The sequence below is a fragment of the Perca fluviatilis genome, chromosome 6 (assembly GCF_010015445.1).
Source record: "Perca fluviatilis chromosome 6, GENO_Pfluv_1.0, whole genome shotgun sequence".
NCBI classification, from domain to species: Eukaryota; Metazoa; Chordata; class Actinopteri; order Perciformes; family Percidae; genus Perca; species Perca fluviatilis.
In genome coordinates this window covers 24,913,937-24,935,011 of record NC_053117.1, presented here as the reverse complement: position 1 = coordinate 24,935,011, position 21,075 = coordinate 24,913,937, and the positions used below count along the sequence as shown (strand labels likewise).

Below are 21,075 nucleotides of genomic sequence, written 5' to 3'. Positions count from 1 at the left end.
CTATCTATATATATATACCATTTATTTATTATTAAGTAATAGCCTATTTTAAAGCTTCTTACATTTTGATCTACCATGACATCTATATCTATAATGCATACATCTTTTTTTATTTTCCTTAAGCAATGTTCTTGAGCAAAATTGTTGTCAGATTGATTGACATCAGTAAAACGCACACATAAATTGGTTGGCTGTGGTGAATAAAATTAAGCCTTGACATTAAATAAGAGTAGAAATCTCTTGAATGTAAAACTCTTAATATAAAAAAAAAGAGCAGAACACTTGAACAGTACAGATGTTGTGACAATAGAGGGTGCTGTTAATGCAAAGAGGAGACAGGCCAATTTCAGTATATCAACTGAGGTAGAAGTGCAGCAGCTTCACTTTACCCTGTGGCACTGCACATAAAGCCCTGAAAAGTCCCAGTGTCGGTTACTCAGCATCATGGATGACTGCTTCCTAAGCTTGTCAGGACATTAGATGTATCCACTCATAGCACACCCTAAAACAGGAGGGATGATAGCACAGCTTTAACATATTCGTCTGTGCACAGCAGTGCAATTGACCTGTTGTCCTCTCACCACTCTGCCAGTTTTTGTTGTTTACTCGTACTACAGAAGTACAGCGCTCAGCTATAATTACAGTAATCTTTTTGGGCTGTGGGTCAAAGCAGGTGACAGGTTGAGACTAGGGTGGGACAGTTTTGTTCAACAAAACGTGGAAGAATTTGAGCACCATCTCGTTTTCTCATTCACCAGCAAAACAGGAAGCTTACCCAAGCTGCACTAGAGAGACCTGACAGGAACTAAACATATCTACACGCACAAGTGGGGATACAGCTATCTTTTCAGGAATATACTCTGACTAATTTATTCTGTTCTATGCTATTGTTGTGATTTGGTGGTGCACTGCTGTGTCCTTGTATCGCTATTGTTGGAGCCAATAGTGTGCAATAAATTTCTATCAAAAGTCCTATCTGAAACTTATTCCCACTCTACGCTCCTCATTTAAAAAGTGTTTGTGGATGTGGTCCAATGATGCAAAGAAGTCAGTCAGCCAAGTATTTGTTTTTAGGATCTCAGGTACTCGCATCTCATGTCTGCTTCCTTTTTATATCACAGCCATAACATCATATAGCAAATTAGCGTCTGAATAGGTAAGTGAGAAACAAAAACCACATTATAAGACATTTGTTTATTCAATGTAATTTTAGTGGGGTACTGTTTTATGCTTGAGCATCAACTGTACAAGCTAGTCATCATATTGATTTTATTCATTTGCACAAGTTAAAACCAAAGAACATAGAAATTATGTGCAGGAAGTAAAAAGTAAAAAAAAAATATATATATATATAAACTGTATGTCTAAGGCCAACCTTAGCATGTGTAACAGTAAATGTTTTACATCAATTGCTTTATTAACCGATTCTTACCACAGGATTCATTTTCCCATCACTACAGTATCTACCTGTTTACCTGCGTGTCAGGGTGATCTTTGCATTCTCATGATCTCTCAAGTTTCAGTTCATCAAAAACACACAGGAGTGATAGAATTATCTTATGAAACACCATCTTTCATGAAGTCTCTGAGGTGTGGTCAGTTATATATGTTGTTCCTCAGAGATTGAACATTATGATGCTGCTGAGAGGAGCTGATTCTAGATAGGAAAACAGTAAATCCACCTTCTGTGGTTCTTCTCTGGAGCCAGTGGTTGGGATTGAAATGTGTAGGTGAGGAAAGGAAAGGAGAGGAGGATGTGAGAACTTCCTCAAACTGTTTGCAGTTTCGTACTTTAGGACATGGTGGTCGTCGATGGTAGAAATAGAGAAGCGGCTGTTCTGCATTTCATCTGACAAGAAATGGCTCGGTGTTTACCTGAACTGGCACGACAGAGTATAGCGGTAAAATGTAATATGTGGATTGAAACACAGTAAATGATACTTTAAATTACCTTTTCGCTAAATTACTTTACATATGAGATATATGTGAGATATCACAATGCATGATGCACTGTATGATGTATGTACATATATATATATATACAGTATGTACATATATCATTCCACTAGTATTTCTATTTTCAGCGAGCCTTCTGCAATGAGCAGAAACAATGCTTTATTTTGAATCATACAGACATATGAAGCCTTTGTCTGGGACACCCACTGTGTCCGTCACTGGTGTTTGATCACAACCTAAAAGAGAGAAGGAGAGAGGTGTTTTCTCTTCCTCTTCCTCTGCTTTGAAAGAGAAGCAAGAGGAGAAGGGCAAGCTTTTTGAAATTCACAGTAATCATCTCTGGCTTAGTAACGTATGTGTCAGACAGAGAGGATTGAGATGTGATATACCATTCCTTAAAACCAGTCATAGGGGTGTTTATAAGGTGCCTAAAAACACAAACAGCAGGTTCATTGCAAGGGTTCATGCGTCCAAGCTTTTATTTTTGTATTTATTTAGCAGAATCATATTCAGATGACCACCATTACACTGCCATACAATAAAAACATAGCCATCCTTACAAAACTGAACTAACAAACGCATATACATAAAAAATAATCTAAACATTAATCAGAATCACAGTTTATTTCATAAAGACACTCAATGAATTAAGAAACTCAAGCTTTGGCATGTCTGTTAACAACACAATGTCCCACAAACAAACAAAACAACAAACAAAAGGACCTCAAACATGCACACTGGTTTGAGCAATTACACATTTTTGATTATTATATCATAGATTTACACATTTAAAAGAGTCATAGGCAGGATAGCATATTTGAGTCAATATTGCAAAATAATTTGTAAAAATGTATTTTTTTTGCATTTTATACACAAAAAAGCCAAACCCAATCAAATCTTTTTCACTCATAAAATGTACATAAACCTAGTTTCAGTGACTGTTTATCAGTGTATATGTTCTGCTTTTTTTGCTTCACAGTTTTGTATTTCCGTTACTTCATTGTTATTTTTTGCTCTTAATAAACACCATATGCTTTTTGTGCTCATCTCTATACCACATTCTTCATAATCAGTTTCATTTAAAGACCTACACATCTTACTTCCACTTTCCTGTCAGAAGAACACCAGCCTTCCCTAAAAACCTGCATCTTCTTGTCATTTTTCTTCTATTTTTTCTCATTCTTTGTCTTGTTTTTCCTCCTGTGAACCCGTAATTCCCATGAATTCACTTGTGTGCAAATGATGCACTCTTTCACCTGTCTTTGATCTGCTCTGGTTCCTCCCTGCTACATCACACAAGCCATCAATCTGCTGTTTGCTTTGCTCTGGCTCATCATCATCATCTTCTAGTTCTGAATCAGAGTAATAATCATAAGACTTTCTACGGCCTGTTTCATGCTGGTACACCTGGTCACCTAGCTCTAAATCAGACTCATAGGCCATCTCAGACATGTCTTCTGACTGTGAGCGGTGCACCTGTTCCCCCCCTTCTGCTCCTGACTCCCTCTCATATGTCTGTTCATCTAAACTATGCTGATACATTTGTTTCTGCTTGTCCCCTGGCCTTAGAACAGCTGGAGACCCCTGCCCTCTCTCCTTCAGCTCAGGGATGTACTGGTCTTCGCCTGCCGGCTCATGTGGGTCCACCTCAGGGCTGTACTGGCTCCTTCTGTACAAACTCTCCTCATCCTCCTCCTGACACGAGCTTCCAGGGACGCTCTCGCCATCCGACTGGGAGACACGGAGGCTAGGAAGGCCCGGGGGCTTCTGGGAAAGATCAAATGGCTCCTCTTGGCTGAAGCGGGTAAGGAGGCCCATGGGAGTGGACAAGCAGAATCGCCCTCTTTGACGAAACACTGAAGTCAGAGAAATAAGAAATTACATCAAGCAACTTTTTCAGCAAAACAATGCATTTACCATTTACAATATGTGCATCCTTACATCTTTCATCCAGCCCTCTGTCCATGACACCATGTTTGACCTTCATGTGTCTGGTGAGGTTTCCCTTCAGGGTGAACTTGCTCGGGCAGTAAAGGCATTTGAAGGGTTTGCTGTCTGAGTGGAGATGCATGTGGCCCATTAGGTTATGCATCCTGTTGAACTCCTTCCCACAAAGCTGAAAGACAAAGGGAGAGAAATGTATGGCCAGGTAAGTTGCCATTAGCCAAATAAGAAATGTAGTAATTTTTTACATGGCTGACATCAAATTCCTTGCAACTCAGATGGGCACAATAACTTCCTGGAGTCGCCGCTGGAAACTGTCCCCAGCCAAGAAATAGTCTGGCACATGTTAACTTTGGACAGAGACAAGCTAGATGCTTCCCCCTGTTTCCAGTCTTTATGCTAAGCTGAAGGTACATATTTACCATACATAAGCAAGAGTGGTATCTTTTTATCAAACTCCCAGCCAGAAAGCAAATAAACATATTTCCCAGAATGTCAAACTATTCCTTTAGGTAAAAGTATCAATACCACAGTGCTAATTTACTCTGTCACAAGTAAACATCCAGCATAAAAAATTCCGTACGGATGTATTATCAGCAGTTACATTTAAAGTATGGAAAGTACTCATTTTGGTTGTTATATATGTTACCTTATTACATAATATTAATTGACCGAGGTGGTGCTAATTGTAACTAATTGATATACTGTTAGCCGTTTAGTCAATGACAACAAATTATCTTATTGAGGCTGATAATATGTTTTGTAAGTCAAATCTCAATCTGCAAAGTAACTAGATAACCCTCTAAAATGCAGTAGAAGTAAAAAGTAGCAGAAATTAGTAGTGCACAAGTAAAGTACAAGCAGCTCAAAATAGCATGCAAGCACAGTACTTGATCACTTTCCGCCATTGGCTGTTGTAAACACTATTTGGGGATATGAAAACAATAGGCAAACACCATCCACCTATTATTTTTCTTTCTCTGCCAAATCTCCTTTGTTAGATGACTAATTATTGCAGATTGCTGAGGTTGTAGAGCAACATGTAATCATAAATGAATGTGCAGGCATTCCAATATACATAGACACCCTTTCTCCCTCCTGGTATCCTTGTTTTCCTCTTTTCCTCTTTGCCCCCCCCCCCCTCTCTTTCTCTCTCTCTCTCTCTCTTTGACACACACACAAGAAAAACAGAAAGAGAGAGGAAGCAACATCGAGACAGGGCCAGGAGGAGAACAGGGAAGGGCAGCTCCTGCGCTGTCCTTCCTCTGCATTCTTTTTTAATAGGGTGGTCCTTTCCTTCAGGAGGAGAGAGGGACTGTAAACTGTCCAAGAGGACCGTGAGAAAACAGGAAGCTCCCTCCAGCAGCAGAGAAAGCGAGATGAAATCTATTTGAGGGCCCTGTTCTCCAGGGAGGCTGGAGGGCCATTGTTAGAGAGGCAGTTTGTGCGGTGATATCCTTCCTATGGACAAGGAGGCTCCTACTGCCAAAAGCCTCTCTGCTATCTGGTCATCGTCTAAGTCCTCGCACCAAACACCAAGGTCAAAACAGACACTCCAGAAAAGTGGGGAAATCCTTTAATAGCAGCTACCAAGAAATAGTAAAGGTTTGGTTCTTGGCTGTGATCATTGTGTTACCTTTAGACAAAGCCAGGTTAGCTGTTTTCCCATTTCCATTCTCTATGCTAAGCTAACAATGTGTGCTAACTATTCCTTTCCTCAGTGAGCGAAGAGGAATTGAAGGCCAAAACACAATGCAAACAGCCCCATCTGACATGTTAGATTTGACCAACCTTGCATTTATAAGGCTTGATGTCAGAGTGGACGATCATGTGAGCCTTGAGAGTCTGTTTTTGGACGAAACTCTTGAAGCACATGTGGCACTGGTAGGCCCTTATGTTGGTGTGGATGAGGACGTGGCGCTTCATGTTGGCCAACAAGGTGAACTCACGACCACAGATGCGACACTTGTGCTCTTTCACCCCCTGAAGAACAAGAGAATGTAGCGGTGTGAGAGAGTTATCTAGTTAGTTTAACCTCTAAAATCCCACTGATCTGATCTGTCAGGTGCATCTGATTTTTTGTGGAGATCTAAAGTTTCCAAAAATAGGTATGTTTTTGAGGAAAATGTGTTTGAAATTATGCAAAGATATCAAAAGTATTGGCTTTAAATATGAACATTGTACTACTTCAATGAAGGCTTGCTTACATAGTATATTTATACTGTCAAACAGTATAGCATCAGGTTTTTCTTAAGGCTCCTAAAGGGGAAATAAAAGAACTGGAAAACTGGATGTTAAGGGGTTAAAAATAGTTTCAGGGGCCAGAATTTGAGGGGATATTGCTTTGAGACAGCTGCCAAAGTAGCCTACTCTATGAGCCATCGTCACAATCCAAAATGTGCACAAGGAATAATGGAAATGTCTTGATGTGACAGCAAAACTCTGGTAGATGCCAAAAATCCACCCTTTTACTTCCAACATCTGTCAAAAAACAAACAAACGCTAATGCTGTGTCTTTTCTCTTTCTCTTATTTAATTAAACCTACTTTGTGAGTGAGAGTATGCTGTTTCAGGTGGTGAGACTGGATGAACTCCATCCCACACTCGCTGCAGATGTACGGTCTGATGTCTTTGTGTTTCATCATGTGGTTCTGAAGCTGGCTCGGGTACTGAAAAGTCTTCTGGCACTCTGCACACCTGCAGGAACAACATGTAGACAAATAGAGAACTGTAATGTTAAAGCAGTACTTCAACATTTCAGGAAATGTGTTGCTTTCTTGCCAAGAATTAGATAGATCGATACTGCTCTCATGTTTGTACGGTACATATGAAGCTACAGCTAGCAACCGGTTAGCTTAGCGTAGCACAAAGACCAAAAACAAGGGTGAACAGCTAGTCAAATGTAACAAAATCTCCTTTCCAGCACCTTAGGTTAACATATTATTTTTCTGTTTTTTAATCTGTGCAATAAAGGGGGGTTATGTGGCCAATTTTGTTACCATTGGACAGAGTCAGGCTACATGTTTCCGCCGTTTCCGTATTTATGCTAAGCTAAGCTGCTAGCTGTAGCTTCATATTTAGTGTACAGACATGAGAGTGGCATTAATCTTCTCATCTAACATTTGAACAAGAAAATGAATAAGGGCATTTCCCAAAAATGTCCAACTATTGCTTAAACAACACAATCAGACATTTCAGCATAGGGTAGAGCCAGTTTAGAACTCACCTGTACAAGGTGGGCCCACGATGGGCGGTCAGGTGCCTCTTTAGCTGGGCCAGTGTGGGGAAATCCAGACCACACTCCACACATACGTTCTCCTGTCCTTTCTCGTGCTTCAGCTCATGGGCGCGAAGCTCACTGGGGTAAGCAAAACCCCTGCCACACACACTGCAGCTGGAAGGGCGGATAAAGTGTGTGATAGATTAGGATAAAAAAAAAAGACAGTTGAAAATAAAAAGCACTTGCTACTATTAATCTACCTGTATGGCTTTACGTCACTGTGCTGCATCATATGTCTCTTCAGGTGGCTGGTCTGAGTGAAGGCCTTGTGGCACACCTGGCACTTGTGGGGCCTCATGCCCTGGTGGGTGAGCAGGTGTGTGTGCAGGTGGCTCAGCTGCTTAAACAGCTTCCCACACAGGTGGCACCCATGTGGCTTGATGCCGTTGTGCCCCAGGATGTGCGTGACCAGGTTGTACTTGGAAGTGTAGGACTTCTCACACATACGACACTTCCATCTCTTCTGGTCTCCACCCACGTCTACATAATAGCTGTCATCCACGTGGACGTTGAGACCGAGCTTTTCAGCACTAGTCGTTCCCCTGCTAGGAGGTCCGTCACGGCCACGGTGCCCGGGGCGGAGGTCCTCTCTTGGGTAGAAAGAACCAGGGGAGAGGTGCATGACAGGGCCGGGCATGAAGAATGGGTATGGGAGGAGGCTGTGGTGGAGAGGTGGGAAGTACGGAGGGTGCAGGAGGAGAGGAGAGGGAGGCCAAACAGGGGAAGGACTGAGAGGCTCCTGTTTCACCTGTGCAGGTAGATTCATACCTGGTGATCTGTGATGAAGCTGCAGTCTGTTGAGCTCGATCATACCAGGGATGGGCTTAGGAGATGGGGAAGGAATGTGGCGAGATGGGAGGGAGAAGCGGCTGTGGGATAGGTGCGCCGTCTTCTTACTGCTGCTTTCGTCTGCCTCCTCTGCTTCTCTGTCAGGAGATTCACCTCCTTGGGTGTCCATTTTAATAGGAGTTCTTTTGCGTTTTTGGGATCCTTCCTTTTGGGTATAACTGGTGCCAAGCATGGGAAAGAAAGCAGGGGGGCTGAACGCACTGTAGGTGTCCCTACTAGGTGATATGCTGGGGTAGCTGGGAGGGGAGAATTTAGGGTGCTCAATGTAGAGTGGAGGTGGGCTTAGGTAGAAACTGTGCTGAGATGCTTGTCTTAGAGGAGGACTTCTTGCTGGTGAGAAATTCACTCTGTCTGCTTCCATCTTCTTTCTGCATTAGGGAAGAGTACAAGAAGTATTTAAATTAAACCTCATGAGATGTTTATAGAGGGGATGTGTCTCTTTGACAAGGGACCCCTTTTTGGTCACAAAGCAAAGTTAGGAATCACATATTTGAACAATACATTGTATAATCATGTGTCTTATTATATAAAACATAAATCTGAAAATTAACTAGTAACTATAGCTGTCAAAAAAAAATTGTGGAGTGAAAAGTACAATATTGAGAGCAGAAAGTGCCAGTACTTGAGTATGACCACACACATGTAGTTATACTTGCAGCCCCCAAAACAGACACACCATTTGTGCAAAAGGAATTTGGACAAAAGATTTGGACAAAAGTCTATCTAATGACTCTGTGTCTGATTTCTATTTATGACATGGAACTGATTCTCTAAAGGTTTCTGTGGAAAGACTGTAACCGGGACATATACAGTATTGTGTCGACACCCACACCTTTCGCTGTTCAACCTGAAACCTTTCACTTCTTTCTTTCTCACAGATCTCCTCCTCTCCTGAAATTAGGAAGTTATCTGTGAAATGTTCACCTCTACCTCCCGCACACTTTTCACTTCTCATGTCTTTTTTCTCTGCTCTGTTCATTTTTTTTTTTGCGCTGATAGCCAGGAAGAACTTCCTCTTTTTCTCCTCCACTGTTACATTTTAATCTTTATCTCTATGAGCAGCCTAAAGTCTGAGGTCGATTAAATAACCGATAAGTTTAAAACTGTAATATGGTAAGATGTTATAGCTATGAATAACATCTTCGCTGCAGTTACTATGTCCATACTTTAGTGTAGACAATAGTAATGGGTGAAATGATGTTGATACTCAGAGGGGAACTGTCGTACTTCTGCATGACATCCAAAATGTGCCTAGCAATGTTGTACATATCTATCCATTTCTGCAAATAGCTCAGTGCTTATCAATGACAAAAGTGCTGATCCATATAAATCCACTGTAGCATGACCACTAGTTCTACTTTATTGTCTGCTACATGTTAAAATACTTTCCTATAAAATGATACACACAAAATACACATATATCCATATGTAGGGCTGCAACTAAAGAATATTTTAATTGTCAATTAATCTGCAGATTATTTTCTGATATAATCATTTCATTGTTTGGTGTTGTCAGAAAGTGCCTGTTACAATTCCTTAAAACCCAATGAGACATCTTGGTTTGTTTTCTCTGACCAAAACCTAAAGATATTCAATTAACAATCTCATTGATTAAAGAAAAGCAGCAAATTATCATAATTTAGAGGCTGAAATACAGAATATTTCGGTATTTTTGTTTGAAGAATTTCTCAAACGATTAATCAATTAACAAAATAGTTAATTTTCTGTCAATTGACTGATCAATTACTACACTCTTAACATGAACATCCAGATTTACATCATAATTTGATTGAATGATCTATAAGTCATGTTTTAAAGATGACAACAAGCGAGGAAGATTATGAGATGATCTACATTCTAAATTCGTCATTTTCTTCCTGCAAAAACATACTTTAAAAAACTTAAAATCAGTGCAACACACTCTCTAACAACAGGGAATGTTGCTTAATATCAATAAAAATGGAAATACACAAGGACACAATGTAAATTTGTGATTAGTGAAGGATAGAAAACATAAACCACATGCAGAATGCAAGAAGAATGTTACTCTGCTTCTTCCAATGATTTTTTTACTTTATCAGATGCATGATGAAATTTTCCCTTTCAGGTAGTTTCAAGCACTCTCCCGCTTAAGGTGCACTGTGCAGAGACAACGGGCTATACTTTGCCACACCATGCATTCCAAACAATCCATTAAAAACCAAGCCCCTCCTCAAATGCCAGTCAGTGCTAAGTAAGTGTGTGTGTGAGGCTACAGCGAAGTCTGTGTGTGTGGAACTTACCAGCTGAGTGTAACAGAGATGTGTGTTTTCTGTGATGCTGTTGGCTGAAGTGCTGCTGCAGCTGCTGCTGTTGTACCTGTGTTACTCTCCCTCCTGCTTGCACTGCAACTCTCCTGACAATGAGCCGCCTGTCCACGGATAGCATTTGAAGTGACTTAAGAAAGAGAACAGGAACAATCACTTTGTTCTCATTTTTCAGATGAGTACCTTCGGAGAGAAGGAAGGAAGGGAGGGGAGAGGAAGTCAACAAGCCTAGTGCCTTCCTGCAGAAAAATAAGGAAACACACTAGATAGACATCTCCATTTCTCTATGAAATAAGGATTTGCACAGCTTTTGGAGGAATTGTGAGATTTGATGTTGCACAAGAAAACAATGCAGTTTGAATGTTTACAGTAACAGCTGTGAAGTGGCATGCTGTGATGGAAGAGGATCTCAGTCTGTTTAAACCAGCTATTTTTTTTTCTTTACAGCTCAAAGAAATACATGTTAGGAATGACTGATTTCATATGTAAAAGGGAATCATTCTTTTATGTTTTTAGATGGAATATGAAACGTTGTGAAGCTTGTGAACAGCACTAAAAGTTTTTCAGCTAAAGATATTTCAGGTATTTTAGGTTCCAGCAGATAAAGTTCAAAGTCAGTCTGTTAGGTGCATATGGTCTATTATACAGGGGCTGTTCGCTATAACATAAACACTAATGCAATTCACAAAAGAAAAAGAAAACCTGCAACAAACACCACTCCTGTAAAACTTTTATTCATTGTTTCTTTCTTTCTTCTTTCTATGGTAATTTTGTGTTATTATAATTGATTTTATAATAAGTATTTCTGTTAGTTTGTCCACTTCCTGCAAAACCATAATAGATAAAAACAGTAAAAGACAATGAAAAATCAAATCCTAAAAAGATGAAATGTGTCAACCATAGAAGGTGTCAACACAGCCACTAGGAGGCAAGAGTGGCCCATTGTCTGAGTGACACTTTATGACAACAACTTGTCTTATTTATGTTCACATGGTAACTACAGTTATGTTTTATGATCTGTCTGTGCATCTGAGATCTAAATAAACTAATGTCGGTCCACACCTCAATGTCCCACTCCTCCCTTTTGGCACAGAAGTTGGCGAACAAAGACAACGTTATCAATTTATTTTAAATTGAGATGAGGTGGCAGTTAGTAGATCAGGAGGGAGCTGCGGTAATTGAGCTCATATCATTGAAACAGTGAGATTGTCTTTTATGGGTTGTGGCCGATCATTAGCTGTGTTAATTAGCTCATAGGACCAATTAACCTCAGACCTGGACAGCTGTGCGTCAATTCCTGTGAGGAATTAAGGACTTTATTAATAGAAAGGAATATTTTTAGGTGTGTGTGTGTCTGTGTGTGAGTCTTTTTCATCATCATCGTGTTTGTTTACAAACATCCAGAATACAAAAAACTCAGCACTTCCGAGCCAACATGGCAGCTCAGCAGGCCCAGGATCAGAGAGGGACTATTCTCATGACCTTTAAAAGCAGCTTTTTTCACACTCCACCTCTGTCCCGGAAATATACTTAATCAAGAAGAATCCTTAAAATGTATCTCCTTTTTTTTATACAAAAGCAGATCAAAAGTTGTACTACGTGTCCACTCGTGCTTTGAATAATTCCATTACACTTCCTGACCTCTCTGACTTTCCTGTCATCTCTAACATGCATGGTCACGAACCACAAGCCCTTCTGTAATAATTCTCAACAGCAAAAAGCTAACCAGGCCACAGAACTGTCAGGCCCTTTTGACCCGGCCTGCCCAGTGGTCAGCTTCATTTCCGGAGGTGGTAGTAACTAAAACGGGCTCATTAAGGATCTCTAAGTGGCTTTTGGGTTTCTGTGTCACTGTCAGAAGAAGCTCTGGAAGTATATAAGACATGTCAGAGGCACCAAGAACAGAAGCATCGACGAGCATCTGGAACCAACACTTCAAATCTACTGTTCATCAAGAGATTGAGCGACAAGTGAGTTTTGTTTCAGTGGATTTCTGGATATCTGTCAAGCTTAGATTCTGTGGTTCGTTTTGTGTATTTGGGTATTAACTATTTTTTTCCCCCCATCTTTCTTTCACTCTCAGCAGAAATGACTGGAGCCGCTGTGTCCACATGCCTACTTTTTCTCCTGTCTGTATGTTCATCGTGTTACATCTCTAACTGTCCTATCGGTGGCAAAAGGTCCATCATGGATGCACCTCTGCGAAAGGTGAGCTGCTTTAGCGCTATTTAAAATTACAATTCCTTCATGAAGTTACAAACTAGATGCAGCAGACTGACAAATGTCCGCTAGATTAAAAAACGTTTTGCTGAAATCAAATCCATTTTATTTATATAGCCCAAAATCACACTTCCCAAATGGTTTTATAATCTGTACAGCATACGAAACCCTCTATCTTTGCACCTTTGATTTGGATAAGGAACAAAAAAAAACTAAAAAGAACAAAAAAGGAAAAAACCTCAGAGAGCAACAGAGGAGGAATCCGTCTTCCAGGATTGAATGACATGCAATAGATGTTGAAAAACATCTATAAAAATGACAGTAAAATTACATTAAATACATGAAACTCTCATGCTTAATGAAACTCTCATGCTTAATCTGAAATATCACTTTAGAGAGCTAACGGAAACACCAGTTCATGATAAATATCCTCTATATGCTCTAAACAATGCTAAATGGTTTAAAACAATAATAATCAATTCAGTTTCCTCCACCAGTGCATGCCGTGTGGCCCCGGAGACAGGGGTCGCTGCTTCGGCCCCAGTATCTGCTGCGGGGAGGGCCTCGGCTGCCTGCTCGGCTCCCCGGAAACGGCTCACTGCGTGGAGGAGAACTACCTGCTCACCGCCTGCCAGGCAGGAGGGAGACCCTGTGGATCTGAGGGAGGACGCTGCGCTGCTTCAGGACTCTGCTGTGATGCAGGTCAGGAAGTCCTAAAGTACAATCTGACAGTGGTGGAAGAAATATTCAGATCCTCCTTGACATGAGTAAAAGTAGCATTCTATCATAATAAAAGTCCTGCATTTAAAAGTAAAAGTACAAAAGTATTATTAGCAACATTTAAGTATAAAAAGTAAAAAGTACCCACTATGTTGGCAAAATGGAGTTGTACTGTTATACTAAACTGCATTTTAATGTTGTAGTTGACTGAAATGGAGCTGATTCTAGTTATTTCATGTGCTATTGGGTAGTGTAGTAGACTGTAAAACAATGCATTGTATTCTTTATGCTCATTATAGGTATTTAAGAATGTTGAATTGGTAAAGTAACAGTTACTATAGCTGTCAAGAAAATGTGTAGGTGGAGTACAAAGTACAAGATTTCCCTCTGAAATGTAGTGGAATAGAATTTTTTTTTGTTTTTACTTATGTACAGTACTTGAGTAAATGTACTTAGTTAATTTCCACCCATGCATATAGGATTGATTTATGTGATTTTCTAGTATCTTTCTATTCTATTAAAGGCTTTGATTTAGCTACAGCAAATGGGACAAATCACTGCAAGTGCACTTAAAGAAGCAACATACTATGTCTGTGTGTAAAGGTTCATGGTCCTGATAACAACATCTTCTAAAGTGTATGGTTGCAATAACAATCTTCCACGTTCTTAATAACTCCTTATTTATTTGTTTTTGTCAAAATCCTTTTACAGAGAGCTGCACCACCGACCAATCGTGCCTCATCGAGGAGGAAGGAGACGACCAAACCAGCCTATTTGAAGGCAGCGACCCCGGTGACATCATCCTCAGGCTCCTGCATCTGGGCGGTCACACTTCTCATCGAGTTCACCCATGAGCTGCTCCTGACACCGAGGTCTCATGAGAAACTCTTCCGCCGTAGAGACAACGTGGGACTTGTAGTTGTAGTTCATATAGTTGTATTGCTATGTTTGTCATCATCACTCTGTATTTGCTCTTTCCCCTGGAGTACTTCTGTAGAGTGCCTTTGTCAATATATTTTTCTGTATGAAAATAGGGATGAATACTGAGTGGTCATCCAGATATCTGCATGTTGAAATAAAGTTTTGAGAGAGTGTAAAATGTTGTTTTGTTATTATTTTACTGACTGAACCTTGTAAAATTGTTTAAAAGGCTGCAGTGTAGACAGTTTCAAACACTCTAATTCCTTTTCTTTATCCAGTAAAGAACAAATCAGCATAAAGCTTATCAGGCTGCAGTGTTACACTATATTCCTCTATCACCAAAAGTACAAAGCCTACAGCCCACAGCTGTCTTATCTTTTCAGATGTTCAGCTTTGCATAATCCTGTCACTGTCTGCTGTGTGAATTCAAGGGGTTCTCACATGACGATATGTGTGTTTTCATTGCCTAATAGTTACACAAAGATCACTGTTGCAACCGTTATGGTGCTTATCTTGTATGGTAGTCACCTTTGATCCATTTTTTGTTAACTGTAGCAGATTAAAGAATTCCCTCTTAAACACTGATCACAGATTATTGACATTGTGTTTGATTGAATCGTTTTGTCATATCTGAGTCGGCCCTGAGAGCTCTCTTTTTTCAGGAATTTTACATTTAATAGTGACCTGAGTAAAGTACTTACTCTACTCACATTTGTCAATGTGAGTAAAAAAAACTACTTTTAACTATAATTTCTGTCATTCAGTAATGCATGACACTAATGCAACCTTTTTCATTTCTTTTTTCCCCAGACTATGACTCTTGGTGGCATTGTGTGCAAGAGGACGAGCAAACGCATTTAAATGTCTGCACTTGGGATAATAAAATGTAAATAAGGCACAGCGGTCTTTTGTTTCTTTGGACTAAAATTGTTATTGAAGGGTCAACTCAACTAGCCGTTAAGAATGCAGTGTTCAAAATCCTGTGACTGTGTTGCATTAACATTAAATCAGAATGCTTCAATTTGTTGTTAAAAAAATAAGTGGGGCACCACTCATTAAAGACACGGATAACTGACCATACCTTAATTTAATAATCTGACGGTCTGCAACGTAAATCCATAACTCGGTGTACAGTGGTGTAATATACTTTTAAACACAACATTTACAATCTGGTCTTTATAAATGAAGAATTTAACTACTAGGAATACTTCCAACACATGCATAAATTGAGTGGAGGAGGTGATAACACAAAAAATTAATTAATTAAATTAGGTATTTCGCAGCATCACACAACACTATCTAAAGGAGATTATACCACAAAGGCCCTGATATCCCTAAATTTTTCCTACACAACCCAGAGAGCATCAACCCTGTTCACAGGCAAAACGTTTTGACCTACTCAGAGGAGTGGCTGGAAGATGACTCATCCAAACATTGCAGCAGCGGTTCTGCTGGGCTCGAGGAACTGTTTCCTCAGCTGGTTATTTCCCTCAGAGCAGCTCCGCTGGGCCGTTTGTCTCTCTCTGCAGTAGTAGGTAAAGTTTTGGGTCACCACCAGAGGAGGTGCCAGAGATTTCTTTTGCTGATGCTATGGGGTTTCTCAACTTCTTAGTGAGGGTGTTCTGAAATTTAAGGTTTCCCATTAAATATGCTTGTTGTCACTGTTCAATTTCTACTGCAACACCCCTGGATGTGCGCACATACGCAGTACCCACTCTGCAACTGTTGTGTCATTCTGTGTTGAACACAAGGTAAGATATTCAGCTCAAGAGATACAGATGTAAAGTTCAAAAGCCTGCCTATGTAAACACACCTCTGAATATCTAATTTCACACAATTATGCCACTGACAGGGCTTGCACACAAGCAGCAAGCAACAGACAAGATTGTGCACATTTTAGCTTATGATTCTTAGACCACAAAGTCATGCTGCCAGTTTCCAACACATCAACTAAAAATGTACAGTATTCTGTTCAATAGACCTCATTTTATATGAATGAGTATCACAATAGATGACTATAAGAAATCAGAATTTGTACCTCAACCACCAAATGCTTTACATTTATAATAGGCAACAGAGAAAAAAAATATCACGCACTTTTTACCATTAGGCATCTTTATAACAACAATGCTAATATCATCTACAGCAATGCTAGCATCCTCAGCAGCAATCACAGGTAGGTCCCCTTCCTCATCTATAGCTCACTATATATATCTATATCTCTATTCACACAAAAAATTATAAACAAACCAGAAATTTCTTAAGGGTGCTCTGGCTAGCCTAGGGGTAGCTACAGCACCCCCAAGCCCCTCCCTGGCGCCATCTATGGTCACCACTAGATGCTCACCGTGGTGTTGGCACTGAGTCATCGGATCCAACATTTTGGCGCGTCAGAACACAGAGATGGAGAAGATGATCTTGTTTTAATTGGAGCAGTTTCTCTAACTCTTTGCAAGCTTCTTTTTTTTTTTTTGTTTAGATTTCTTTATTTAAAAGGGACAGTGCACATTAATCAACATGAGTACAATGTCCAACAAATGTGCCAGATTTAGGCTAATTTTCATCTGTAGTCCCTAGCATGTTGATGACTTAAAAAACAATAAATACAATACAACAATACCAACAAGTACACATAAGATAAGAACAACATATGCTTAGATAGGTAAAAACATATCTGATACTACATAGATACATCAACACATACAGAGACAATACTAGCAATGTAACAAACATTATTCTGTAATTCTTAAGTACTTCGTTCGGACTTGGGGATTCTAGGGGGGGGGGGCGTCTAAGCGGGTGGATTGCAATCCAGAAGATGGGGTTGCAGGAGAATGTCCGGAGAAGGTGTGACAGGGGGTCTCAGCCACAGGGAAAGGGGACGCAGACAGAAAAAGGGTCGCAGCATACATGTAAGAGAAGGGAAGGAGGGAAAAAAGCCAGTCTGGTGTTGTCTCTTAATTAAAGGTCTTGGTCCGAGGGCAGATCACCCTGGCCACTCCACCCTTCTGACCTTTCTGACATTAATTATCCTAAACTAATCTTTTTTGATATTGAGTGTTCAAGTCTCACTAACCTAAATCTCCCATGACTGAACTCTAAAGGTTTTTAGCTGCAAGTAGAATACAAACATTGCTAAGATTATTTAACATAAAAACATAATTAAATATTGTGAACAAACCATGAAAAGCAATCACATTATCAAGGATGGTGTCACAAAACAAAGCGTCAAGGCAATCTTATGTCTGCAGATATAGCTTATATACTGTATTTATCTGTGTATGAAGAATTTAGGCAGAGAATAACAGATTGGCTGTTTGATTAGACCACAGGCTTGGGTTCTGAGTCAATTCTCCCCCTTCCTCCATAAGGGGTCACAGTAGCATCACTGTTGCAACAGGTATTGAGGTTATGGTTGGGGTTTTACCAGCTGCTGGAAAAATGTGGCAAACCTTATAGAAAAAAAGAATGTATAAAATATTTTATTTGTGCATTTTAAATGTATTAGGACATGAGCATTGTGAATATAAAAGGAGGAAAACAGAGAGAAAAAGGATGAAAAAAAGGAACAGAAAGTGGAGGAAGGAATGAGGATGAAGGAAGGAAGGGAGAAAGCAGTAAACTTGAACCTGACAATGTCCAGTCAGCAGTTTTTTCAAGTGTGATTCATGCAGTGTCATTAGATGTTAGTGTTGGCATCCAGGGCATTGCCCTCAAGTGGTTTGCCTCCTATTTAGCCGATAGGACTTTCTCTGTTAACATTGGCAGCCTTTACTCCTCCACAGCCCCTGTTTCTTGTGGAGTACCCCAGGGTTCCATTCTGGGACCTATTTTGTTTGCTCTGTATATGCTCCCTTTGGGCTATATATTCCGCCAACACAATGTTTCCTTCCACTGTTATGCCGATGATACACAAATCTATTTGCCGTTAAATCCAGGGGATTCAAACTCGGTTATATCCATTCTTAACTGCCTCCAGGATATGAAATGCTGGATGGCGAAAAACTACTTACAGCTGAATGACTCTAAAACAGAGGTGATTCTTCTTGGTCCCCCAAACACCACAGCAAGCATAGCTAGCCACCTGGGTCCGCTGTCTCTTAACCTTCACGTCCATGCCAGAAATCTTGGTGTCATCTTTGATTCATCACTTTGTTTTGAGAAACAGATCAATTCAGTGTTGAAAAGTTACTTTTTTCAACTCCGGAATATTGCCAAACTGAAGACCATTCTGTCTTCTGATGACATGAAGACTGTCACCATTGCATTAATCTCCTCCAGGCTAGATTATTGCAACTCACTGTTTCTGGGTATTGGCCATTCCTCTTTGTCAAAATGCAGAGAGAAAGCATCACACCAATCCTGGCATCCCTGCATTGGCTACCTATTAAATACAGGATTGATTTTAAGATTCTTTTATTTGTTTTTAAAGCCATTTGTGGTCAGGCTCCTCAGTATATTTAAGAACTCCTCAGCCCCTACTCCAATTCCAGGCCTCTTAGATCCTCGAATCAATTATTTTTTTACAAGGTTAGTGGGTAAGGGAGATTGTGCCTTTTCTGTGGCAGCTCCAAAGCTTTGGAACAGTCTCCCACTTTGTCTCAGATGTTCCCCCTCCATTGACAGTTTTAAAACACATCTCAAGACATATTTGTTCTCAATGGCCCTTGGTTGCTCTCAGAGGTTTGTAGCATCTTAATATGATATTGTACTGATATTATTGTTGTTGTTTTTTTACTCCCTTAGCTTGATTTTTTTGGTGGGGGGGTGGGGGTGTTTTTTTTTTTGGGCCATTTTTGTAACTTTTTTTTTTTTTGTGTGTGCTATATAAATAAACTTGACTTGACTTGACTTGACTTGACTAGTGTGACTTTAAATTGGATCATTACATTCATTTTCTAAGCATGAACTAGCCCAAGTAGGCTAACAGGCATTTTGACTTTACACTTTTAACACTTTTAAGGGTTATCTAATTTTGGTCTAGTCACCATGCACTTTTTTCAACTCTAGTTATGTTTCCATCTAATTGTCAAGCAAATTTTAAGCAAACTTTTAAAATATTGCAAAAAAGAAAAAAAAAGAATGCGAATTAGAAGCATTTCCATCAACTATTGAATTAATAAACTAGACTACGCAAAGCATAGTTTTGTCACAAGTTCAGGTTAAGCATGGTTGTAGATTGCAAACCGGCTTGCTAAATCAAAGAGTTTAGAAGCTAAATTCTTTGGCTAAATGGAGAGAGGTAGCATTGTACAAGCTGGCCACCTGTTCAGAATACAGGGTTGTGGCAGAGACATTTGGTGTCAGCGAGACAACCGTTCACCACTGTGTATACGCGGAGTGCAAGGCCATAGGATTCAAGCTGTTGAACCAATATGTCAATTTACCCAAAGTGGCTGAGGCAAAGGCTATAGCGCACCGCAACTTCACTACACACCTTGTGCCACAAGTGTAAGGTGCACTGGATGGGACCCATATCCCGACCCTTCCTCCATCCGATAGATACCGGGACTATAGTCATGTGAGTTACATGTTCGCTACGTCACAACTTATTCGGCAAAGCTGTTTCCAGCTCCCATAATGCGCATTAAATAATTTTCGAAAAAGTCAAAAACCACCTCAAGCGAGCGTAAAAACAAAGACGTTTTTTCGAATTTTGCCGTTTCCATCAACCTTATCTAATGCGATTCTTCAAAATGCACATAAAAATACATTGATGGAAACATGACTTCAGCCTTCATCTGCAGTGGTGGATCTTGAAGTGGGCTAGAGATGCATTAATTTGAGACACCTATGACTGCAGTGCTGGAGTTTGAGAGTATAAAACAGGCAGCTAATCACTTCTCACTCCTACCTTCACTATCTGCCATCATGTCTAGTCCATGTCTAGTCCAGTACCAGCTGAAGTCTCAGGAGAACTTTGAGTGTTTCATAAGGGCCATTGGTAAGAGTTCAGCTTTCTTTCATAAAGTGTTTTAAAGTGATGGTTCGGAGTAATTTCACCCTAGGGTCCTTTGCACCCTGACCTCGAGCCAAACACTCCCCCAGAAGCTTTTTTCACCTGGGTCGAACATTGGGAGAGTTAGCGTAGAGTAGCGTTATCAGCTGAATAGCTTAGCGCAGAGGCTAATGGATCCGAAGTGTCTCTTAACATTACCCCACTAATAATGCCCGAAATGATACCAAACGTCTACAGGAGTACAAATAGGTTATGCACTCATAAAACGATGGATTGTAAAGTTTGTAAGTACACCAGAAGTGTATGTAAATAACACTTGCCTGCTGAAGGGAATCAAGTCTGTCACAGAACTAGTGGATTTAAACACAGTTGTCAATGTGAGTAGAATAACTTCTGACAGTTTTGCATGACTAGTTTCTAATGACTTTCTATTTATTTTCCAGATGCAGCAAACGCAAATAAATATCTGCACTTGGGATAACAAAATATAAAAAAGGCACACCTGTCTTGGTTCTTGTTGGATGTCACTGTCAAACTGGCAACTAGCAGTAACAAACATGGATTTATTAATTACTAGTACATATCTGGAAGAGCCATAAAGAATGCAGTGTTCAGAATTCATGTGACTGGTTGGCTTTTTCTGGGGTAAAGTGTTTTAGAATTGACCAGGCTAAAGTCCTGACTCCAGGGAGTTTGAAACATGTAACCATGCTAAATCAACTTGTGTTGGAAGTGTACAAAAGCTGCTGACCTAGCTCAATGTAACTTCACAAATATAGCTATGTTCACACATGCACTGCAAACCTGAAATTATCTAACACCGGTGGAGCTGTATCCGCCAACTCTCTGTGTATTTTGGGTTTCTGTTTCACACTCTGAAGCTCATAAGACATGTCGAAGCACCAAGAACTGGAGCATCT

The 21,075-nt window shown here is 40.1% G+C and overlaps 2 protein-coding genes across 4 annotated transcripts; one reads left to right on the top strand and one right to left on the bottom strand.

The window, feature by feature from the left end:
* Positions 1-2,417: 2,417 nt before the first annotated feature.
* Positions 2,418-10,483, bottom strand: znf366 (zinc finger protein 366). Of its 2 annotated transcripts, XM_039804601.1 has the most exons (7): positions 10,312-10,482; positions 7,381-8,397; positions 7,127-7,294; positions 6,447-6,597; positions 5,692-5,883; positions 3,898-4,072; positions 2,418-3,812 (listed from the first exon to the last, which is right to left on the bottom strand). In XM_039804601.1, exons 2-7 carry the CDS (start codon positions 8,388-8,390, stop codon positions 3,133-3,135), a joined length of 2,376 nt encoding a protein of 791 aa, XP_039660535.1. In that variant the 5' UTR covers positions 8,391-8,397; positions 10,312-10,482; the 3' UTR covers positions 2,418-3,132. The 2 variants fall into 2 exon arrangements, with proteins under 2 accessions (XP_039660535.1, XP_039660536.1); XM_039804602.1 differs by lacking the exon at positions 5,692-5,883 and having other exon boundaries at positions 10,312-10,483.
* A 1,718-nt stretch (positions 10,484-12,201) lies between these two features.
* On the top strand, positions 12,202-14,252 carry oxt (oxytocin). Of its 2 annotated transcripts, none has more exons than XM_039803752.1 (4): positions 12,202-12,305; positions 12,422-12,543; positions 13,053-13,257; positions 13,987-14,252. In XM_039803752.1, exons 2-4 carry the CDS (start codon positions 12,424-12,426, stop codon positions 14,127-14,129), a joined length of 468 nt encoding a protein of 155 aa, XP_039659686.1. In that variant the 5' UTR covers positions 12,202-12,305; positions 12,422-12,423; the 3' UTR covers positions 14,130-14,252. The 2 variants fall into 2 exon arrangements, with proteins under 2 accessions (XP_039659686.1, XP_039659687.1); XM_039803753.1 differs by having other exon boundaries at positions 12,244-12,305; positions 12,419-12,543.
* The last annotated feature ends 6,823 nt before the right edge of the window (positions 14,253-21,075 follow it).

Bases quoted from the DNA above. Each gene is read 5' to 3' on its own strand.
- znf366 (XM_039804601.1), bottom strand. From the start codon at position 8,390: ATGGAAGCAGACAGAGTGAATTTCTCACCAGCAAGAAGTCCTCCTCTA. The intron at 7,295-7,380 runs GTAGATTAATAG...CCGCCCTTCCAG, and splicing joins AGTGACGTAAAGCCATACAG to CTGCAGTGTGTGTGGCAGGG. The intron at 6,598-7,126 runs GTGAGTTCTAAA...TTGTTCCTGCAG, and splicing joins CGTGGGCCCACCTTGTACAG to GTGTGCAGAGTGCCAGAAGA.
- oxt (XM_039803752.1), top strand. From the start codon at position 12,424: ATGACTGGAGCCGCTGTGTCCACATGCCTACTTTTTCTCCTGTCTGTA. The intron at 12,544-13,052 runs GTGAGCTGCTTT...TTCCTCCACCAG, and splicing joins TGGATGCACCTCTGCGAAAG to TGCATGCCGTGTGGCCCCGG. The intron at 13,258-13,986 runs GTCAGGAAGTCC...ATCCTTTTACAG, and splicing joins AGGACTCTGCTGTGATGCAG to AGAGCTGCACCACCGACCAA.